At 44.8% G+C, this 19,358-nt stretch overlaps 2 protein-coding genes across 2 annotated transcripts in view; both read left to right on the plus strand.

The window, feature by feature from the left end:
* Positions 1-564: 564 nt before the first annotated feature.
* The window catches only part of LOC126988666 (uncharacterized), a 42,988-nt gene continuing 24,194 nt past the window's right edge, over positions 565-19,358 (plus strand). The window contains exons 1-4 of the mRNA XM_050847022.1: positions 565-760; positions 14,369-14,532; positions 17,257-17,370; positions 18,264-18,410. Coding sequence (XP_050702979.1) covers positions 14,383-14,532; positions 17,257-17,370; positions 18,264-18,410 — 411 coding nt within the window. The 5' untranslated portion in view covers positions 565-760; positions 14,369-14,382. The remainder of the gene's footprint in view (positions 761-14,368; positions 14,533-17,256; positions 17,371-18,263; positions 18,411-19,358) is intronic.
* Positions 704-2,337, plus strand: LOC126988698 (dimethyladenosine transferase 1, mitochondrial-like). The gene is made up of 2 exons (XM_050847055.1): positions 704-811; positions 985-2,337. Exon 2 carries the CDS (start codon positions 1,172-1,174, stop codon positions 2,207-2,209), a length of 1,038 nt encoding a protein of 345 aa, XP_050703012.1. The 5' UTR covers positions 704-811; positions 985-1,171; the 3' UTR covers positions 2,210-2,337.

The following is a 19,358-nucleotide window of genomic DNA, read 5'->3' on the forward strand; positions in this document are numbered from 1 at the left end:
TGCGATGGAGCGATAGATCACTTTGGAGTGGAACAAGGAAAAGGAAGCCCCGCAGTGTGTCAGCTGGTATGATGGAAGCCTGGGTGGTGATCTTCTCTTCCAAGCTCGAGCGCAGTGTATGAATGTGAATGCAAGAAACTACAGGTGGCCTGAGTCCCGCAGCAAAGTGTGTCAGATGTGTGACAGGGGTGTGGATGAAACTGTCGTGCATGTGATACTGGTGTGCGGGAGGTACCGGAGAGAAAGGACGGAGATAATGAGGGTGGCACTGAGTGAGATGGGCTGGGATGTGAATGGGAGGATTGCAAGGACAGAGAGGGAATGGATGCTGCTGCTGCTGGGACTGAGTGATGAAGCAAATGATAGAATTATAGAAGCCATGAAGAGTTTTCTGGAAAAGATGTGGTGTGCAAGAAATAGGGAATTGGAAGATTTGTAATGGATACTGCTTGTGTTGTTTTATTTTTACAGGTTGTGCCGATACGAAGGCCTGACTCTCCAACGATCTTGATGTCACAGGTGGCTCGGGATTTCTCCCCAGCCAGGCCTTTATATCGGCACCTGTACAGCAAGAGCAAGAGCAAGAGGTAAACAAACACACGCCTCGGCGGCTGGTGGTGAGTGCGTGGCTTAACCAGTCCCCAAGCGGCCCAAAACAACAACAACAACAACTAGTCCCCTATAACACTGAACAACAAGAAGAGTGGTGGGCGGCCCGCTGCACGCCAGGCCAGTGACTGAAGGCGTGAACACTAGCGTGGTGAGTAAGCTGGTGGTGAGTGGTGGGCGGGACGCTGCAGCCCAGGCTAGTGTGTGCCGGTGACTCAAGGCGTGAACACTAGCGTGGTGAGTAAGCTGGTGGTGAGTGGTGGGCGGGACGCTGCAGCCTGCACCCCAGGCCAGTGTGTGCCGGTGACTCAAGGCATGAACACTAGCGTGGTGAGTAAGCTGGTGGTGAGTGGTGGGCGGGACGCTGCAGCCCAGGCCAGTGTGTGCCGGTGACTCAAGGCGTGAACACTAGCGTGGTGAGTAAGCTGGTGGTGAGTGGTGGGCGGGACGCTGCAGCCTGCACCCCAGGCCAGTGTGTGCCGGTGACTCAAGGCGTGAACACGGCGGCCACACGGCGCGGTGACTGAGTAAGCTGAGCTCCACCCCGAGTGTGTGGCCTGCCATGCCCCGCCTGCCGCCGCTGCCCTCGGCGGGGGAGCTGCTGCGGCTGTACCGGCTGCGGGCCCTCAAGAGGCTGAGCCAGAACTTCCTGCTGGACCCCAGGCTGTGCAGCAAGCTGGTGCGCGCCGCGGGGCAGCTGCGTGGCACGCATGTGGTGGAGGTGGGCCCTGGCCCTGGCAACCTGACGCGGGCCGTGCTGGAGCAGGGCGCGGCGCGCGTCACGGCGGTGGAGAAGGACGCCAGGTTTCTGCCGGCCCTGCAGGCGCTGCAGGAAGTATCCGGGGGGGCCCTGGAGGTGTGTCTGGGAGACGCCAGGACCTTCAACATGGAGCGCGTCTTCCCGGCCTGTGACGGCCCCTGGGAGGGCCGGCCGCCCAACACACACATCATCGGCAACCTGCCGTTCAGCGTGGCCACGCCCCTCACTGTGCGCTGGCTGGAGGACATTAGCCTGCGCAGGAACGCCTGGGCGGCCGGCCGCACACGCCTCACGCTGACCTATCAGCTAGAGGTGGCCCAGCGCATGGCAGCCCGGCCCGGCCATGCCCAGCGGTGTCGCCTGTCCCTCATGTGCCAGAACTGGTGCCACGTCAAGCACTGCTTCACCATCCCTGGCCGCGCCTTTGTGCCTCCGCCGGACGTCAGTGTAGGGGTGGTGCACCTCACCCCTCGTGCGGCTCCCCCCGTGCCCCTCCCCTTCCCCCTGGTGGAGAAGGTGGCGCGTTGCCTCTTCGCCTTCCGCCAGAAGTACTGCAGCCGGGGTGCTGGCACACTCTTCCCCACCAGGGTGAGGGACAGCCTGGCGGACAAACTCTTCAAGGTGGCTGACGTGGACCCCATGCTGCGGCCGTTCCAGCTCACCATGGCAGAGTTTGGCCGCCTCTGCCACACCTACAATGCCATCCTGGACAGACACCCAACCCTGGCCAAGTACAACCACCGCGACCCGGCCACTGAGGTCGACGAGGACTGGGATGACATCATACCTCCTCCACCTCCTGCTGCTGCTGCTGCGGCCACTGTTTCTTCCTCTCCCTGAGCCATCTTCCTTGTAGCTGTCAGAGGATGTTGGCCTTTGTCTGGTCCCTCATCCTTGGCTCTTCCTCAACACCACATGAAGTGTTATGCAGTTGTGTATAGCTTTAGAATTATATTCTTTGTTATTTATTGAAAGCTATCATTGCCCTCTGAATCATCCATACTATTCTATAGAGTGATACACATTTACAGGAGTATTTTATTCACAATCAATTCTTTGATTTTATACCTAAACACTTATATCAGTTATGCTTACTGAAGTCCGTTCCACCAGACCTGGTGGGCCCAAGCCTTCCAGGGTGGACTCGCAGACTTGGCATCATTGCTTGGGTGATGGTACTGCACGCTCAATGGCCAATTCTTAACTTGTTCCAACGAGCATAAAATTGACTTTGGATTCCTACCAAAACCCTTTTTGAGCAGTCAGGTAACAGATTGCACCAATAAAAACTATTACAATAATATCTTTATTGATAAGTATGTGCCTTTTGAAATAGGTATTATAAATAAATCTGAAATGACATTCATAACAAAACTAAGGCGGAACTGCACGTAGCCTAAATGGACAATATCCAGCGACTGTTAAGGCTAGACTTATTTTTACTACTTTTTACTACTACAAAGTGCTAGGCTACAGTCTACACAATGTCATTCGTTACTTAACTCATTTATTGTAAGATTTCTTGGTATATTTTTAGTCCTGACTTAGTCATAATGTTAGCCATAACGTAAACATTGGCCTAGGGCAAGAACCTTCTTTTTCTTTCATCGTCCGTCCTATCATATATCCTGAAATATGTTTCTACTATTTGTGGGTAACAAACTAATAGATAGCCATAAGGAAGAGTGATTATAAGAATAACTACATTTGTATACCAATAGTGTTGATTTTAACCCTTTCACCCACCAAAAGTTTAATAAGTTACTCTTTCCACTGCGACATCCGTCTGGGGCTCCCTATGGGGCCTCGCAGACTGGCAGCGAAAATTCTTTTCCTGCCATTATTATATATCGTTGGTTTTGGAAGAGATTATTGTGCCTTATGAAAGAAAAAAATGATCAAGAAATGCAAATAAATAGCAAAGTTTACCGACTCTGAAAAAAACAATTTAAAGGGACGACAGTTGCGCTCACAGGCTGCCTGCTGAGAGGCAACTAAACCACGGACAATTATCACTTCAAATCCAATGGCATGAGAGAGTTGACAATTAGTTTATTTTATAGGTGTAGCTTGGATCTATGACACAAAGAAAATTTGACAGGATTCTGAATTATACTTTATTTCTGGCAAATTTTTCAAAGGTTTTGATGCGATTCGAGTCAAAAGCTGATGTAGATGATTCTGTTTTGACTGGAATCGCGTCGCGGTGCGTGGAAGGGTTAAGAGGTGGCAGAGAGCGAGAGAAAGTAGACTATGTCATGGCAAACGAAATTGCTGCAGCTTAAATCTAGTAAACAACAGCCAATGAGCGGCACAGAGACCGTCACTCAAGCACTGATGCCAAGTCCGCGAGTCCACCCCTGGAGGAAAATCTCCACCAGCTCTCGTGAAACCAACTATAGTAGATATTTATGGATGGGTTCCAGTGGAGAATGCCACTCATATATATATATATATATATATATATATATATATATATATATATATATATATATATATATATATATATATATATATATATATATATATATATATATATATATATATATATATATATATATATATATATATATATATATATATATATATATATATATATATATATATATATATATATATATATATATATATATATATATATATATATATATATATATATATATATATATATATATATATATATATATATATGAAGGTTCCTCTCAACTGGACTCTCAACTCTTGTTGTGTTTGTGGTGTCACAGAGGATGATGGCAGTGAAGTCATTGCACAGTGCTTTCTGCCGTCCGTTGATGTATCCAGCCTTTCCTTGAAAGTATTTATGTTCTGGGATCAAAGAAACTCCATAATCTAATTGTTCCATACAGCCACAGATCTCAGTGAAAACTATTCTTCTTGTGTTACTATGCTACTGGGCAGTGGTGGGCACCGTTCTGCTAACCGCTAATTAGTGAAGCTATTTTTTTCGTTAGCTGTTTAGCGTTTTCGATAGCTTTGGAAACAGTTAGTGGGCCAATTAGCTTTCGCTAAATGTAGTTAGTCCTTCTCCATAAACTTTATGTCCACTAAAAAATTCATAGTTTTTTTCTTGTTTTTCTGCACTGCTATTGCAAGTTCATATATAAGGCATAAATAAAGTGTATGTTGAGTTTAACTTGTTTACATATGTACACTTTATCACCATCGGATGTTAGCATGCTATACCTCTATGAAAAGCTCTGTGTCTAAGCTACATTTCAAATTTCAAGTCACTAGGTCTGTTTACAAGGGTTTTAGAGCCAAAATACTAAACCAAAGCTAAATCCATATAAAGAGTTAGTGGTTAGCGTGAGCTTCCACTAATTTCTTTATCGGTTTGGCGGTTTAGCGTAAGTGAAGTGAACTTTTTAGTTAGTGGATTGCCAGTTAGAGAAACTAAGTTTTTGGTTAGCGGTGCCCACCACTGCAACTGGGGATAGAATTTCTGACTCTTTTGATCCAGAGAGTGCTGCAGTGTCCCTCCACAGCTGTAGCCCCTGAGTCACAATGTCCATGTATAGTCAATCTGTTTGAAACTGGCGGACGGGGGGGTGACAGCTGCGGGTCAGCTAAGCCCCGCACCTTGCCACACACTCTCAACACTTCTCCCTTCCTCTCATATGCCAGCTATTTACTACCTTTAAATGAATTTAATTAAATAATTGGATAATCTAGTAAGGTCATATAGTGTTAAGATTGTTTTGTTTTTAAGATAATAACAAAGATTTTGTATAAATACCATGACACTTGACAACGTTGTATTCCAACGTTGTCATTCTACACATCCAGGGCCCAGGTCACTTCTCTCAAGGTCATGGAAGGCTCAGCAGGTGGGCCCATGGGTGGCCTGCTTCCACCTCTGCCTCTCCACTCCCTCCCTCTCCCTGCCTTTCCACGTCGTCGTTGGCTGCACAGCCGCGAGAAAGAACTCATTTATAATGTAAAGAAGCACTTTTTAGATGAAAAAAACAACAGGATTTATCATACCACCCACAAGAGTAACTGCAAGAACAGCGAGAGCCATTAATGTTAGTGAAAGAACTATTGAAAGAGTCTGCGCTAAACTGGATCATGAGTGCATGATGAACAATATATGTTGTCTTATAGGCAGAGAGAGAGAGAGAGAGAGAGAGAGAGATGGAGGAGGAGGAAATGAAGGGAGGCTAATGGTGGTCCACTTCACACCTGATCACTAATTCCACAACTGGAGACAGAGATGTGGCAGCGTGGTACGGAAGGAGAGACCCCCGCGGAATCCTCCCGTCCGCCAATGTCTCCTAGATTGACTATAGCATCATGTTCCCTCTCACTTGCCTGTTGACTCTCCTGGTCCAGTGAGTGCTGCAGCATCCCTCCACATTTGTAGCAGGTGCCAGGCCTCTGAGTCACAGTGTTCATGTAGCATTCTCTACTTGCCTGTATCTGGGTTGGTCCAGTGAGTGCTGCAGGGACCCTCCACAGCTGTAGCAGGTGCCAGGCCTCTGAGTCACAGTGTCCATGTAGCATTCTGTACTTGCCTGTATCTGGGTTGGTCCAGTGAGTGCTGCAGCATCCCTCCACATTTGTAGCAGGTGCCAGGCCTCTGAGTCACAGTGTCCATGTAGCATTCTCTACTTGCCTGTATCTGGGTTGGTCCAGTGAGTGCTGCAGGGACCCTCCATAGCTGTAGCAGGTGCCAGGCCTCTGAGTCACAGTGTCCATGTAGCATTCTCTACTTGCCTGTATCTGGGTTGGTCCAGTGAGTGCTGCAGCTTTTCCGCTCAATTATTGCATTTTCATCCTTATGCATTATTCCTGTTCTATATCGTATTAGTTTTGATATTATTTTAGGCAACTCTAGTACCGTCGAAGAGCGAAGGCTTTATTTATGCCGAGGTGGCTCTGAAAGTTTGGGAGTAACCTGAGAAGGTAGGGCCTGTGCATCAGCTGTTTATTGCTGTTGTAGAACGAACATTATTTAATGTGTCATGAGTAGCAGTCACCTCTCCGCTACGAGTCATTATTTTCGGTAGAATTTTTCTCAGCGATTTCAGGGTTGAGCAATGTAAAGAATAGATCAGTGTCTGTCTCTGGATTTAAAGGGTATGCTCGCCTAATCGTTGGACATTGCTGCACATCAATGCAATCTTCATGAAGAACTTTTACTCTATATGTGGGGACCGTTGAAACCTTACTAGTCCTGAGGTTTATAATTTTTACCATTATATCACTGATCTTCTCTATTACCCTGTAGGGTCCATCAAAAATAGGTTGCAACTTTTTCTTTTCTTTTCTTTTTGGTGTATGTTTGAGGAACACTCTGTCGCCAACGTTGATAGTTTTGATTTTTGTAACTTGGTAATACTTTTCCATTTCTTCTCTACTTTTTTTATTGTAAACCTGGTATCTATCATAAACTTTCTTTGCAATTGCAGCCATTTCCTTTTCATAGGAGTCAATATCATAAACTTTCCTTGCAATTGCAGCCATTTCCTCTTTATAGGAGTCAATATCATAAACTTTCCTCGCAATTGCAACCATTTCCTATTTATAGGAGTCAATATCATAAACTTTCCTTGCAATTACAACCATTTCCTCTTTATAGGAGTAAATATCATAAACTTTCCTTGCAATTACAACCATTTCCTCTTTATAGGAGTAAATATCATAAACTTTCCTTGCAATTACAACCATTTCCTCTTTATAGGAGTATATATCATAAACTTTCCTTGCAATTACAACCATTTCCTCTTTATAGGAGTAAATATCATAAACTTTCCTTGCAATTACAACCATTTCCTCTTTATAGGAGTAAATATCATAAACTTTCCTTGCAATTACAACCATTTCCTCTTTATAGGAGTAAATATCATAAACTTTCCTTGCAATTACAACCATTTCCTCTTTATAGTAGTAAATATCATAAACTTTCCTTGCAATTACAACCATTTCCTCTTTATAGGAGTATATATCATAAACTTTCCTTGCAATTACAACCATTTCCTCTTTATAGGAGTAAATATCATAAACTTTCCTTGCAATTACAACCATTTCCTCTTCATAGGAGTAAATATCATAAACTTTCCTTGCAATTACAACCATTTCCTTTTTATAGGAGTAAATATCATACCAGGGCTGCTGAATTTTTTTCTAACAGTGTAGGGTACAGGAGGATCTCTAAAAATCCTCTCTCTGTCTCTCTCGATAAAATGGGGACTCCTTTATGGTGCGATAATACGCAGGATTATAGGCCAAGACGTCTATAAGTAGCATTTTATCCCAAACGGACACATTTCCTAGAACATTCTCCTCAAAATGTTAACAACAGTATAATTTGCGCGCTTTATTATTCCATTTCCATTTGTATGGTAAGCCGTTATTCGCGTGTCGCACAGGTAGCTTCTAATTTATCTCCTGCATCACGGAATTAACGAACTCTGAACCTTGACCTGTAACAACTGTCTGAGGAACACCGTGTACACAAACAACATCCACGTACAACGCCCTTGCCATTTCGCGGGCTTCCTTACTCCGTAAGGGTACTGTAATCAAATACCTTTTAAAAACATCAACTATGGGCATTACGTATCGAACCCCATTGTCCGATACACCCATGGGACCCACAAGGTCCATGTGTATTCTCTCAAAAGGAGCGGTGACGTCTGGATATTGCCGCCAAGGAGCAGGGTGCAAGTTCCCAACTCACTTTTAAAACGACTACCATGACGCACTTCCTTACATAATTTTCTACATCCTGTTTCATTCCCGGCCAGGACGCGAACTGTCTACACCGACAGCCCGTAACTTTGGTTCCTCCGTGCCCTGCAGTGGCGACGAATGAGCCAGAGTTATCGCCTGGGAAATACTTGGGGGGTAGAATCACCCCCTTAGTGGCTTCTCCGCACGGACTCACTAAAACACATCATTTATTTCCACCTGTAACTCTGACAGGGCGGCATCTCACATTATGCCCATCTTCAACACAATATAACACATTTTCCACCTGTACCTCTAACAGGGCGGCATCTCACATTATGCCCATCTTCAACACAATATAACACATTTTCCACCTGTACCTCTAACAGGGCGGCATCTCACATTATGCCTTTTTTCTCTGAGTCTTTGCTCAATTTTCATTCTTGGGCTTCCTTCTTTTAGCATACTTATATGCTGGCTGCTCATCATGCAGCTCACTAATCTCCTGAATACTCCAGTCAAGTGTGTGGCCAATACACTCACTATTCAGGTCCATACATATCATGTATTTTATTTTCTAATTTTCGGCGCCTTTCTTTTTCTGCACTAGTGCAATACCTTGCCCCTCATTATCCACGTGTTCCACGGTTTTTGTTGTTCCCCATCCACAAACATTATCGCGCGTGTCCTTCTAATTCAATCTCAGTGTCCTGTAAGCCTTCATCCTTGATAAAAAAAATCTGCTACTATATTTTCCTTGCCAGGCAAATGATTGATTGTGAAACCATACTCACTCATGAGAGTCTGCCATCTAGCTATCCTGCCGTTGGGACTAGCTACCTGTAACAACCAGACTAAAGGTCTGTGACCCGTGTGGATCTCAACAGGGTAACCCAGTATTAATGGGCGGTTTACGTGTAACCCATAAATTACAGTTAAAGCCTCTCGTTCAACTATACTGTACCGCTGTTCTGCCGTATTCAATTTCTCACAAAAAAAGATACAGGTCTTAGTTTATCATCATTATCCTGTTATTGCAATACTCCACCAGTATTGTAGTAGGATGCGTTGAGTGACTGTACCAAGCATTCTATCCTTAAGGGTTGAGAACGCAATTTTTGTTTCATCCGTCCATATGAGTGGAGTTTTATTTATTTATTTATTTATTTATTTTATTTTATTTATTTATTTATTTATTTATTTATTTATTTATTTATTATTATTATTATTTTTTTTTTTTTAGTGTACCTTTCTTCCCTTTGTAAATCTTTAGAAAAGGAGCAACAATTTGTGAATAATTTGCAATAAATTTGCGATAATAATTAGTCAATCCAAGAAATGACTGTAAATCATGAACAGTTTGGGGGGCCAGGACGTTTTGTATGGCCTCCAGCTTGCTAGATTGAGGTCTTATTCCCTCTGAGCGGATGGCATGGCCCAGGTAATCTACTTTGTCCTTAAAAAAGTTACACTTTTCCATCTTAAGAGTCAGTTTGGCTTCCTTTAAGCGATCCAGAATTTGTTCTAAGTTATCTGCGTGATTAGAAAATGTATCGCCCAGGATAATTATGTCATCAAGGTACACCTGAACCTTGTTGCTTAATAGTCCTGTAAGGACAGTGTTTATTATTTTCTTGAAGCAGGACGGGGCTGTTTTAAGGCCAAAGGGGAGGGAAGTAAATTCCCAATGTCCTGCTGGAGAAGAAAATGCCGTCTTCTCTCTGCTGATTTCATCTTGGGGGATTTGATGGTAACCCTGTTTCAAGTCTAGGCATGAAAAAAAACTTACTATCTCCCAATTGATTGAGTATGGTAGTTATATTACGGAGTGGGTACCGGTCGTCCCGTAGTGTTTTATTAAGTGCCCGGAAGTCCAGACAAAGTCGTAGTACTCCATGTTTTTTTGCACTGGGATAAGTGGGGCATTATAGGGTGATCGCGAAGGGCGAATCACACCCTGTTGCTGGAGCGATATAAGTTGTTTATTTACTCTGTCATGATAACTGATAGGAATGTTATATGGACGCCTGTACACTACTTCATCAGTGTTTTGCTTGATGGTGCTTAAAAAATAGGGCGTTACTGTTAATGGTTCTTGTTCTGTGGAAAACACTGTTATATATTTATCTATTAAGGACTTTAAAACCTGATTCTCTCTCTTCACTTGGGAATTTAGCGTCAACAATTTGATAGAGGCTTTTCTTCCTTACTTCAAGCTCTGCGGGCTTCAAGTCTGTTTTAGCTGTGTCAGCGATCTGTACACTAGATACTTGTGGCAGATCAGCGTATAGCTCATGAGTGACAGGCTTCACAGATCCTAACGTTGTATTATCATCTATCTTTACACTCACTTTCAATATTCAAATACGGCACAGTGACATAAGATCTTTGATTGTCAGATGAAGGGGTTAACTTAACTATCCCAGAGCACAAGACTCGAGCCTGAGGAGTACTAACACAAGGCTCAAATAAAGCTTCACTTGCCTGTAGTTGCGTCACTAGCGTTATGTAACCTGCAACAGATGCATGCAGTTGCAAAGGTTCCGCTGCTTGGCAACGTACGGCCTTATTTTCAGTGAGACCTTCTTCATTTCCATCTACATTTAGCTAAGATCCTTCACCTCTAGATATAAGACATTTTTTTCCTGGCATAATTGTATGGTTTCCCCTTCTATTATCAGTTTTAAGCTTCGTTCTTTTGTTCCTCATTTAGTTGCAATGTTTTCAAAATAATCTCGTGTTACACGACAAATCAGTACTCAACATAATATGAGTCGGCAAATCTACATCGCGTGTTATCAATAAGTCTTGGAAACTACTTTTTCCTTCCATATTAACTTGTCTTTTACCGTCATTTTCAATATGGTATCTTTGCACAGAGACAATATTCACGGGTTTCGCTTCACAGTTATTTACTGCGAGCCCTAATTTTTTAATAAATTCATCCGTTAAAAACTCACACACGCTCCTGTTTCTAGGAGTGCTGCCACTTTTGCATATGTATTATCATGAGTAGTGCGATCTGCCTAACAAAGTTACTCTTGAGTTATGTTAATTATAGCCTTCTTTTCATTATTTTTAAGGTCACTCCCTTGTTCGTTATAGCCTTCATCTTATTATATTAAAGGTTACTCCCTTGTTCGTTATAGCCTTCATCTTATTATATTAAAGGCTACTCCCTTCTTCGTTATAGCCTTCATCTTATTATATTAAAGGTTACTCCCTTCTTCGTTATAGCCTTCATCTTATTATATTAAAGGTTACTCCCTGTTTTGTTCTTCGCTCATTTTCCGTTTTTTCCACTGCAAGTGTGCATATTTATTTATTTATTTATTATTCATTTATTTATTTAATGTTATTTGTAGTAGTTAACTGAGGGGGGCACTACCCTGGCCTCCTCTTCCTCTGATTCTCTTACTTCACACATTTATCTTAATACTTCACACTATTGTCCATATGCTTCATTTTTTTTTTTTTTTTCATTCATGACTTTTTATCCATACCTCACACTTTTCTTAGTATTTCACATTTTTTCTAAAGATCATACTCTACACTTCCTACCTGGGGGACGCGGGTTAGGCCTTTATAAAGTCACTCTATGGCTGCATGTCCGCCGCGGCACACCACCACCCTGTGAGGCGTAGAGCCCCGTGCTCCCCTCCATCCTGGGGTAACAATCCTAAAACAAACAAACCTGAGAGGCAGGACGCTGCCGCTGCCTGTCACCTGACACCATCTCACTGAGGAGTGGATCACGGCGCCGGTGGAGAGAGACTGCCCATCCCTCTCCACTCCGCCCGGAAGGAACTCATGAATTCTCGGTTGAGTCGCGTGTGCTACCCATTGCACTACAGAACAACAGTGGTTGGCCAGAGTTTCCATTACCATATCGTCAAAGTCCATGTCCTCCGGAAGAACCATTAATTATATAATTAAATCGTCACTATTATTTCCGCCACTTAAAACGAGCAAAGCTTAATGAAAATAAGAGGCGTTTTCTCGTCAGAGTAAATTAAACAAAAGCACTGTAAGCACATGTCCCTATTTATCCCTATACCGCTGCCGCCAGTTTTAGACCCTTCTTTTCTTGTATTAAATCAACTCTTTTATCACTCATTAATTACTCCATAAATGATTTCACCGTCTCGTATCCCTGGTAGCGTGATCCGGCTTAAGTTGTTATTGGAGACTGGTGTTCGGGGATAAACAAGGGAAAAAGTAAATATACATTTATTTAAAATTAAATGAAAGTAATTGCCTTACGCAATATTCTATGCTCAGACGATCATAACACTGGCATATTCAGCAATGGATGCAACATATGACAAACGACATGTCTTAAACATAATACTACAATATGTGCTCAGTTGTTGCCAATAATAATAACACTAGTCGTTCCACAAGCAGTGGTTTGTATCTCTCTGCTTACATCACAATCATTATGTACTCTCTTCACAAAATCCTAATAACACATTCCTATAGTATAATCTACTACAAGTCATGGAAACACATTATTTTACCACACCCAGTGGTTTTACCTTTGCTTTACATCGCAAACAAATAATCACAATCCTGTCCCACTCACAATCCTACTTCACATCTCCTACATTATAATCTCCAGGACAATACAGTCGGTTTCCCTTAGATTCTCGAATTTCTACTCACGATTAAGATCACAACAGCCATCCTCGGCTGAGTGAGTAGCAGGTCTGCTTGAGGCGAGAACCAAGCTCGGTCTACTCATACTACTGATTTCTAGGCCACATTTTTCTTTGCTTTAGGCGGACTTACATCCTTGACACGCCCTTAATTTTCTACATAACCAATGGCCAATACTTCCTGTCACACCCATCTGCTAGCTCATTATGTTGTATTGTTTTACTTCTCCTGCTATTCGTGAGTCAGTCTTAAGACACTCCCTCAGTGATTTTTCTGTTAAATTATTGGCTCATAACATGTCGCCACGACTGACGTCACGGGTCAGAGTCTTTTTCAATGGTTGTTCACACTTTCTTACCACGCCCACTGGGCATCTGTATTCTGTACCTGAGTCTGGGTATCTGTTTTCCTTTACCCTCGTTGTTTCCTCTTGGTACTTGAGATGCTTACACTGTTATATATGTCACTTTTTTTGTTAGTGTTTGTCCTGTCAGATGTCTACACAGTTGTATACCTGCCTTTCCTCTCTGGGTATCTGTTTTCCTTTACCCTCGTTGTTTCCCCTCTTTTGTACTTGAGATGTTTACACTTATATATATGTCACCCTTTTTGTTAGTGTTTGTCCTGTCGGGTGTTTACACAGTTGTATATCTCACTCCTCTGTTTCCTCGTTTTCTGGGTCCTGACACAGCATCCCTCCACATTTGTAGCAGGTGCCAGGCCTCTGAGTCACAGTGTCCATGTAGCATTCTCTACTTGCCTGTATCTGGGTTGGTCCAGTGAGTGCTGCAGGGACCCTCCACAGCTGTAGCAGGTGCCAGGCCTCTGAGTCACAGTGTCCATGTAGCATTCTGTACTTGCCTGTATCTGGGTTGGTCCAGTGAGTGCTGCAGCATCCCTCCACATTTGTAGCAGGTGCCAGGCCTCTGAGTCACAGTGTCCATGTAGCATTCTCTACTTGCCTGTATCTGGGTTGGTCCAGTGAGTGCTGCAGGGACCCTCCATAGCTGTAGCAGGTGCCAGGCCTCTGAGTCACAGTGTCCATGTAGCATTCTGTACTTGCCTGTATCTGGGTTGGTCCAGTGAGTGCTGCAGGGACCCTCCATAGCTGTAGCAGGTGCCAGGCCTCTGAGTCACAGTGTCCATGTAGCATTCTGTACTTGCCTGTATCTGGGTTGGTCCAGTGAGTGCTGCAGCATCCCTCCACATTTGTAGCAGGTGCCAGGCCTCTGAGTCACAGTGTCCATGTAGCATTCTGTACTTGCCTGTATCTGGGTTGGTCCAGTGAGTGCTGCAGGGACCCTCCACAGCTGTAGCAGGTGCCAGGCCTCTGAGTCACAGTGTCCATGTTCCCTCTTATGACATGCCTGTATCTGGGTTCAGTTTTCTGAACATCTGAGGGTCAGGAAAGATTCTCAACCCTGGCAGTTGTTCAGTAGGCCTTCATCAAACTGTTTCTATCTTCTGAACTAAACTCTCGGCCAAATCAGTCACTGCACATAGGCGTGATAGAAGGAATGTCGGTTATGAAGCCAGGCATTACACTTCCCCTCGCTCCCTCCTTTCCTGTTCTTTCTCCTTCACTCATTGCTTTCCTTCTCTCTCTTGGTGATGAAGCCAAGCCTTAACCTCCCCTACTCCCTACAGACCGAGTCCACACCATGAAGGGCTCAGACGAGAGGAACTGGAGGCTGCTGGCCCTGCTCTACCGCCATGGCGGGGACCCCAACGTGCTGAAGAACGTGGTGCCGGAGTGGGGCCCGGAGAGGCTGGAGCACTTCCTGAGGTGCCAGCGACTCACCTCTCAAAGGGTGGGTGAAGCTGCAGCCGTCTGGCTGTTTCCTTCCTTCTTGTTTCCTTCCTCCTTGCTGCTGTGTCTCTCTCTCTCTCTCTCTCTCTCTCTCTCTCTCTCTCTCTCTCTCTCTCTCTCTCTCTCTCTCTCTCTCTCTCTCTCTCTCTCTCTCTCTCTCTCTCTCTCTCTCTCTCTCTCTCTCTCTCTCTCTCTCTCTCTCTCTCTCTCTCTCTCTCTCTCTCTCTCTCTCTCTCTCTCTCTCTCTCTCTCTCTCTCTCTCTCTCTCTCTCTCTCTCTCTCTCTCTCTCTCTCTCTCTCTCTCTCTCTCTCTCTCTCTCTCTCTCTCTCTCTCTCTCTCTCTCTCTCTCTCTCTCTCTCTCTCTCTCTCTCTCTCTCTCTCTCTCTCTCTCTCTCTCTCTCTCTCTCTCTCTCTCTCTCTCTCTCTCTCTCTCTCTCTCTCTCTCTCTCTCTCTCTCTCTCTCTCTCTCTCTCTCTCTCTCTCTCTCTCTCTCTCTCTCTCTCTCTCTCTCTCTCTCTCTCTCTCTCTCTCTCTCTCTCTCTCTCTCTCTCTCTCTCTCTCTCTCTCTCTCTCTCTCTCTCTCTCTCTCTCTCTCTCTCTCTCTCTCTCTCTCTCTCTCTCTCTCTCTCCAGGTAATTACAGGCCCATTAGTCTAACTTCGGTTGTAGGTAAGCTACTTGAGGGCATAATTAGAGACAAAATTGTGAATTACCTTGAAAGCCACTCATTGATTGGGGACTCACAACATGGCTTCAAAACAAAAGATCCTGCCTATCAAATCTATTAACCTTTTATAACGACCTCTTCACTGTTTATGACGTAACCAAATCACTGGACGTAGTCTATCTTGATTTCCAGAAAGCGTTTGATAAAGTCCCGCATCATAAATTACTTTACAAATTAAAGCAAATAGGTATTGACGGTCAAGTAAACCAATGGATCGCGAATTGGTTGAGCAACAGACAACAAAGAGTAGTGATCGACGGATTTAACTCAGAGTGGGCGCCTGTCACTAGTGGCGTCCCTCAGGGCTCGGTCCTGGCCCAGTGCTCTTCATTATTTACATCAACGACGTGGATGTTGGACTCAATAACCGCATTAGTAAATTTGCAGACGACACAAGATTGGCAACTCGGTTCTCACTGATTTAAGACAGGCAAAGCCTCCAAGAGGATTTGCACAAAATTTCAGCTTGGTCGGATAGATGGGAGATGCCCTTAACGTAGACAAGTGCCAGGTCCTTCAAGTTGGAACGAGGAATAAGAAGTTTGAATACGAAATGCGCGGCGTTAAACTCAAAGCGTTCAATGCGTCAAAGACTTGGGGTCAAAATGGCGTCAAACCTCAAATTCACACAGCAAAGCAACGATGCAGCAAAAAAAGCGAACAGAATCTTGGGCTTCATTAAAAGAAACTTTGTATTCAAGAATAAAGATGTAATACTCCGCTCTACAACAGTTTAGTCAGACCCCACTTGAATATGCGGTACAGTTTTGGTCTCCCCACCATGCAAAGGACATTGCTAAATTAGAAGGTGTTCAGCGTCACAACGAAAATGATCCCTTCCTTGCGCAACAAATCCTCTGAAGAAAGGCTTTCTACCCTTAACATGTTCTCTCTGAGAAATGTCGCCCGAGGAAAACTGATCGAATGTTTTAAAATACTTAATGGTTTCACGAATGTAGACAGATCAACATTGTTTATGATCGATGACACTTTGCGACGAGGAACAATGGCGTAAAACTCAGATGTAGACAAGTAAATTCAGACTGCACCAAATTTTCTTCACCAACGTTAGAAAAGCGAGAATGGAATAAGCTTCCACCGTCAGTGGTCCAGTGTAACACGATTGACTCCTTCAAAAATAAGCTCGACCGTCACTTCCTTCAACTTAATATCAACTAGAGTAGAAATGCAACGTTTTGGAGTCTTCTGATTAATGTAAAATCACTGAGGTTTAAGGACAGACCACCAAGTCTGGACCATGGGGTCTGTGTGGTCTGATTTTGTATGTAAATCTATGTAAATCTCTCTCTCTCTCTCTCTCTCTCTCTCTCTCTCTCTCTCTCTCTCTCTCTCTCTCTCTCGCCCATGTGCGTGCTCGCACACACACACACACGCACACACACACACACACTTGGGCAGAATAAAGAAAAGGAGGAGGGGGAAGAAGGCCCACAATTCTAGTCTTCTCCCCTCCTCCTCCTCCTCCTCCTCCACACCTTCAGACATTGAATTATTAGCGAGAGTGCTATGAACAGTATTCCACCATTGAGGGCTCAGCCATACGAGGAGTGAGTCACCCTCTTCATGCTGGAAAAGACGCCCTCAGGGGGATGTGATGCAGGTTTTCAAGTGCCTCAAGTTCAGCAACGTGGACCCTCCAAGTTTTTTGAGCCACAAACTAACCAGACAACTGTAAGCAGCGGCCTACATGTTCAAGCTGGGCGGTGCAGTACAGACGGCAGGAGTTTCCTCTCAGACCGAGTCACCCGCCACTGGAACAACCTTCCCTCAGAAGCAGTAAATGGGAACACCATCAACTCCTTTGAAAATCTAATCGACTGTCATTTTGTAGCGTCAGGAATGAATTGAACGCCTAAGTGCTAAGTGGCTGTCCAGCAGATTAAATCACCAGAGCGGGCAACCTCGTAATGACCAATAGGCTTTCTGCTGCCTGCACTTCCATGTGTCATCCTCCTCACCAACTCTTCCTTGTTTCAGAGAACATGCCGAAGTGTCTACCCCAAAATGACGCCATGGAGGGGCCTGGGCTCAAAAAACAGTGTTGGTATTCTGAGCCAGGTGGAGCAAAACAGGGGCGCCACAGTGAATGAGGTAAGGGCACGGGAGGGAAGGGAAGGGTAGTGAAGGTACAGGAAGGTAAGGACAGGGAAGGTGAGGGCATGGAAGGGAAGGTAAAGGAAGAGAAGGGAAGGGAAGGGATTATATTCTCAGGTTCTTTCACTTCTCATGTCAACTATTTCCAAAGGCCTAAAAGGAGATCAATAGGGTTATCATGAGTGGTTTTTCATGTTTGTGGTACAGAGGAAGGGTCAAACTACCACCAAGGTCATGAAAGTACCCTTGGAAATGCCTACGTCTCTCATGACAGCCCTGTGTGCCTGGGCTCGGAAACACTTAAAAATTTGGAACCTAATCCCTCGACCTCCTCCTCCTTCTCCTCCTCATCTGTCTCACGTCAGGTTTTCCAGTAATCTCCGGTGAGGTCACGCGGCACATGATACGCTTCCAACCCTCTCTGTCCCCTGCCCCAGCCTCCCCAGTGCTGCCAAACCCTCCCCAGCACACTGCCAATGCCCCACCATCCCCCTCCTCTTCACAGCTCTCCACAATGCCCCACCATCCCCCCACTCTTCACAGCTCTCCACAATACCCCACCATCCCCCCCCACTCTCACTCTCTCCACACACCCCACCATCCCCCCACTCTTCACAGCTCTCCACAATACCCCACCATCCCCCCACTCTTCACAGCTCTCCACAATACCCCACCATCCCCCTCCTCTTCACAGCTCTCCACAATGCCCCACCATCCCCCCACTCTTCACAGCTCTCCACAATGCCCCACCATCCCCCCACTTTTCACATGCCCAAACCACCCTCTCTCGCTCCTGTTCCTACCACGACTACTACGATTACTCCTCCTGCTCCTCCTCTTATTCATTCCCTTCTTCCTCCTCCTGGCCATCGCATTTTTCTCCCTTCCAGACCCCGAGGGCCATGCAGTTCCTCTCACAATGGCAGGCACACATCCACAATGTCCAGAGGGTCCAGGGCACCACCATAAAGAAGAAGAAGAAGGGACGCTACTCGAAGGACTTCTGCCCGGCGGATCACGGGCCCCTCCTGAGCAAGGTAGGGAGAGGGGAAGCTGATGGACCTGTCTACGGCTTGGTGGTGTCAGACACTTCCGCCTCACGTCAACCACTTCCAAGGGCCTTAAAGGAGGTCAGGCGGGTTCTGACGAGTGGTGGTTTAGGTTCATGGTACAGAGGAAGGCTCAAGCTGCCACCAGGGCCATAAGACAACCCCTGGAAATGCCCACAACTCCTATGAAAGCCTTGTCAATGTGTGTGTGCTTGGGTGTTGAAATGTTTGAGAATGTGACCCATAGTGCCTTCTCCTTCTTCTTCTTCTTCTTCTTCTTCTTCTTCTTCCTGTTGAGTAAGGTGAGAGAGTAAGGAAGCTGGAGGAACTGTATATATCATCTTTTACTTCTTCTTGTTTTTGTTCTCTGTTCTTGCTCTTGTGTTCCTCCTTTCTGTTTCTGTTTCTGCTTTTTCTTATCATTTTCTTTGTTTAATCTGCCGTGTTCCTGTTCCTGTCCTTGTTTTCCTTCTTGTTTTTTCCTTCTTTCTCGTTTCTGCTTTTTATTATTATTTTCTTCATTCAATCTGCCTTGCTTCTGTTCCTGTCCTTGTTTTCCTTCTTCTTGTTTTGTCCTTCTTTCTGTTTCTGTTTCTGCTTTTTCTTATCATTTTCTTTGTTTAATCTGTCTTGCTTCTGTTCCTGTCCTTGTTTTCCTTCTTCTTCTTGTTTTGTCCTTTTTCATTTCTGCTTTTTATTATTATTTTCTTCATTCAATCTGTCTTGCTTCTGTTCCTGTTCCTGTTTTCTTCTTCTTTAACCTTCCAATTTTCCGGCACTGGGTTGGACGGGACACGAGTCGCTCCCACTCATAACCTAACCTAACCTTTTCATTCTTTCCTCTTCATTTAACGTCCCGAGTCTCTCCCTTTCTTGGCGATCTCTCTCTCCTCCCTGATGCTGTGTAGAGTACGTGCAAAATGTATCCACTCATTC

The sequence above is a fragment of the Eriocheir sinensis genome, chromosome 70 (assembly GCF_024679095.1).
Source record: "Eriocheir sinensis breed Jianghai 21 chromosome 70, ASM2467909v1, whole genome shotgun sequence".
NCBI lineage: Eukaryota > Metazoa > Arthropoda > Malacostraca > Decapoda > Varunidae > Eriocheir > Eriocheir sinensis.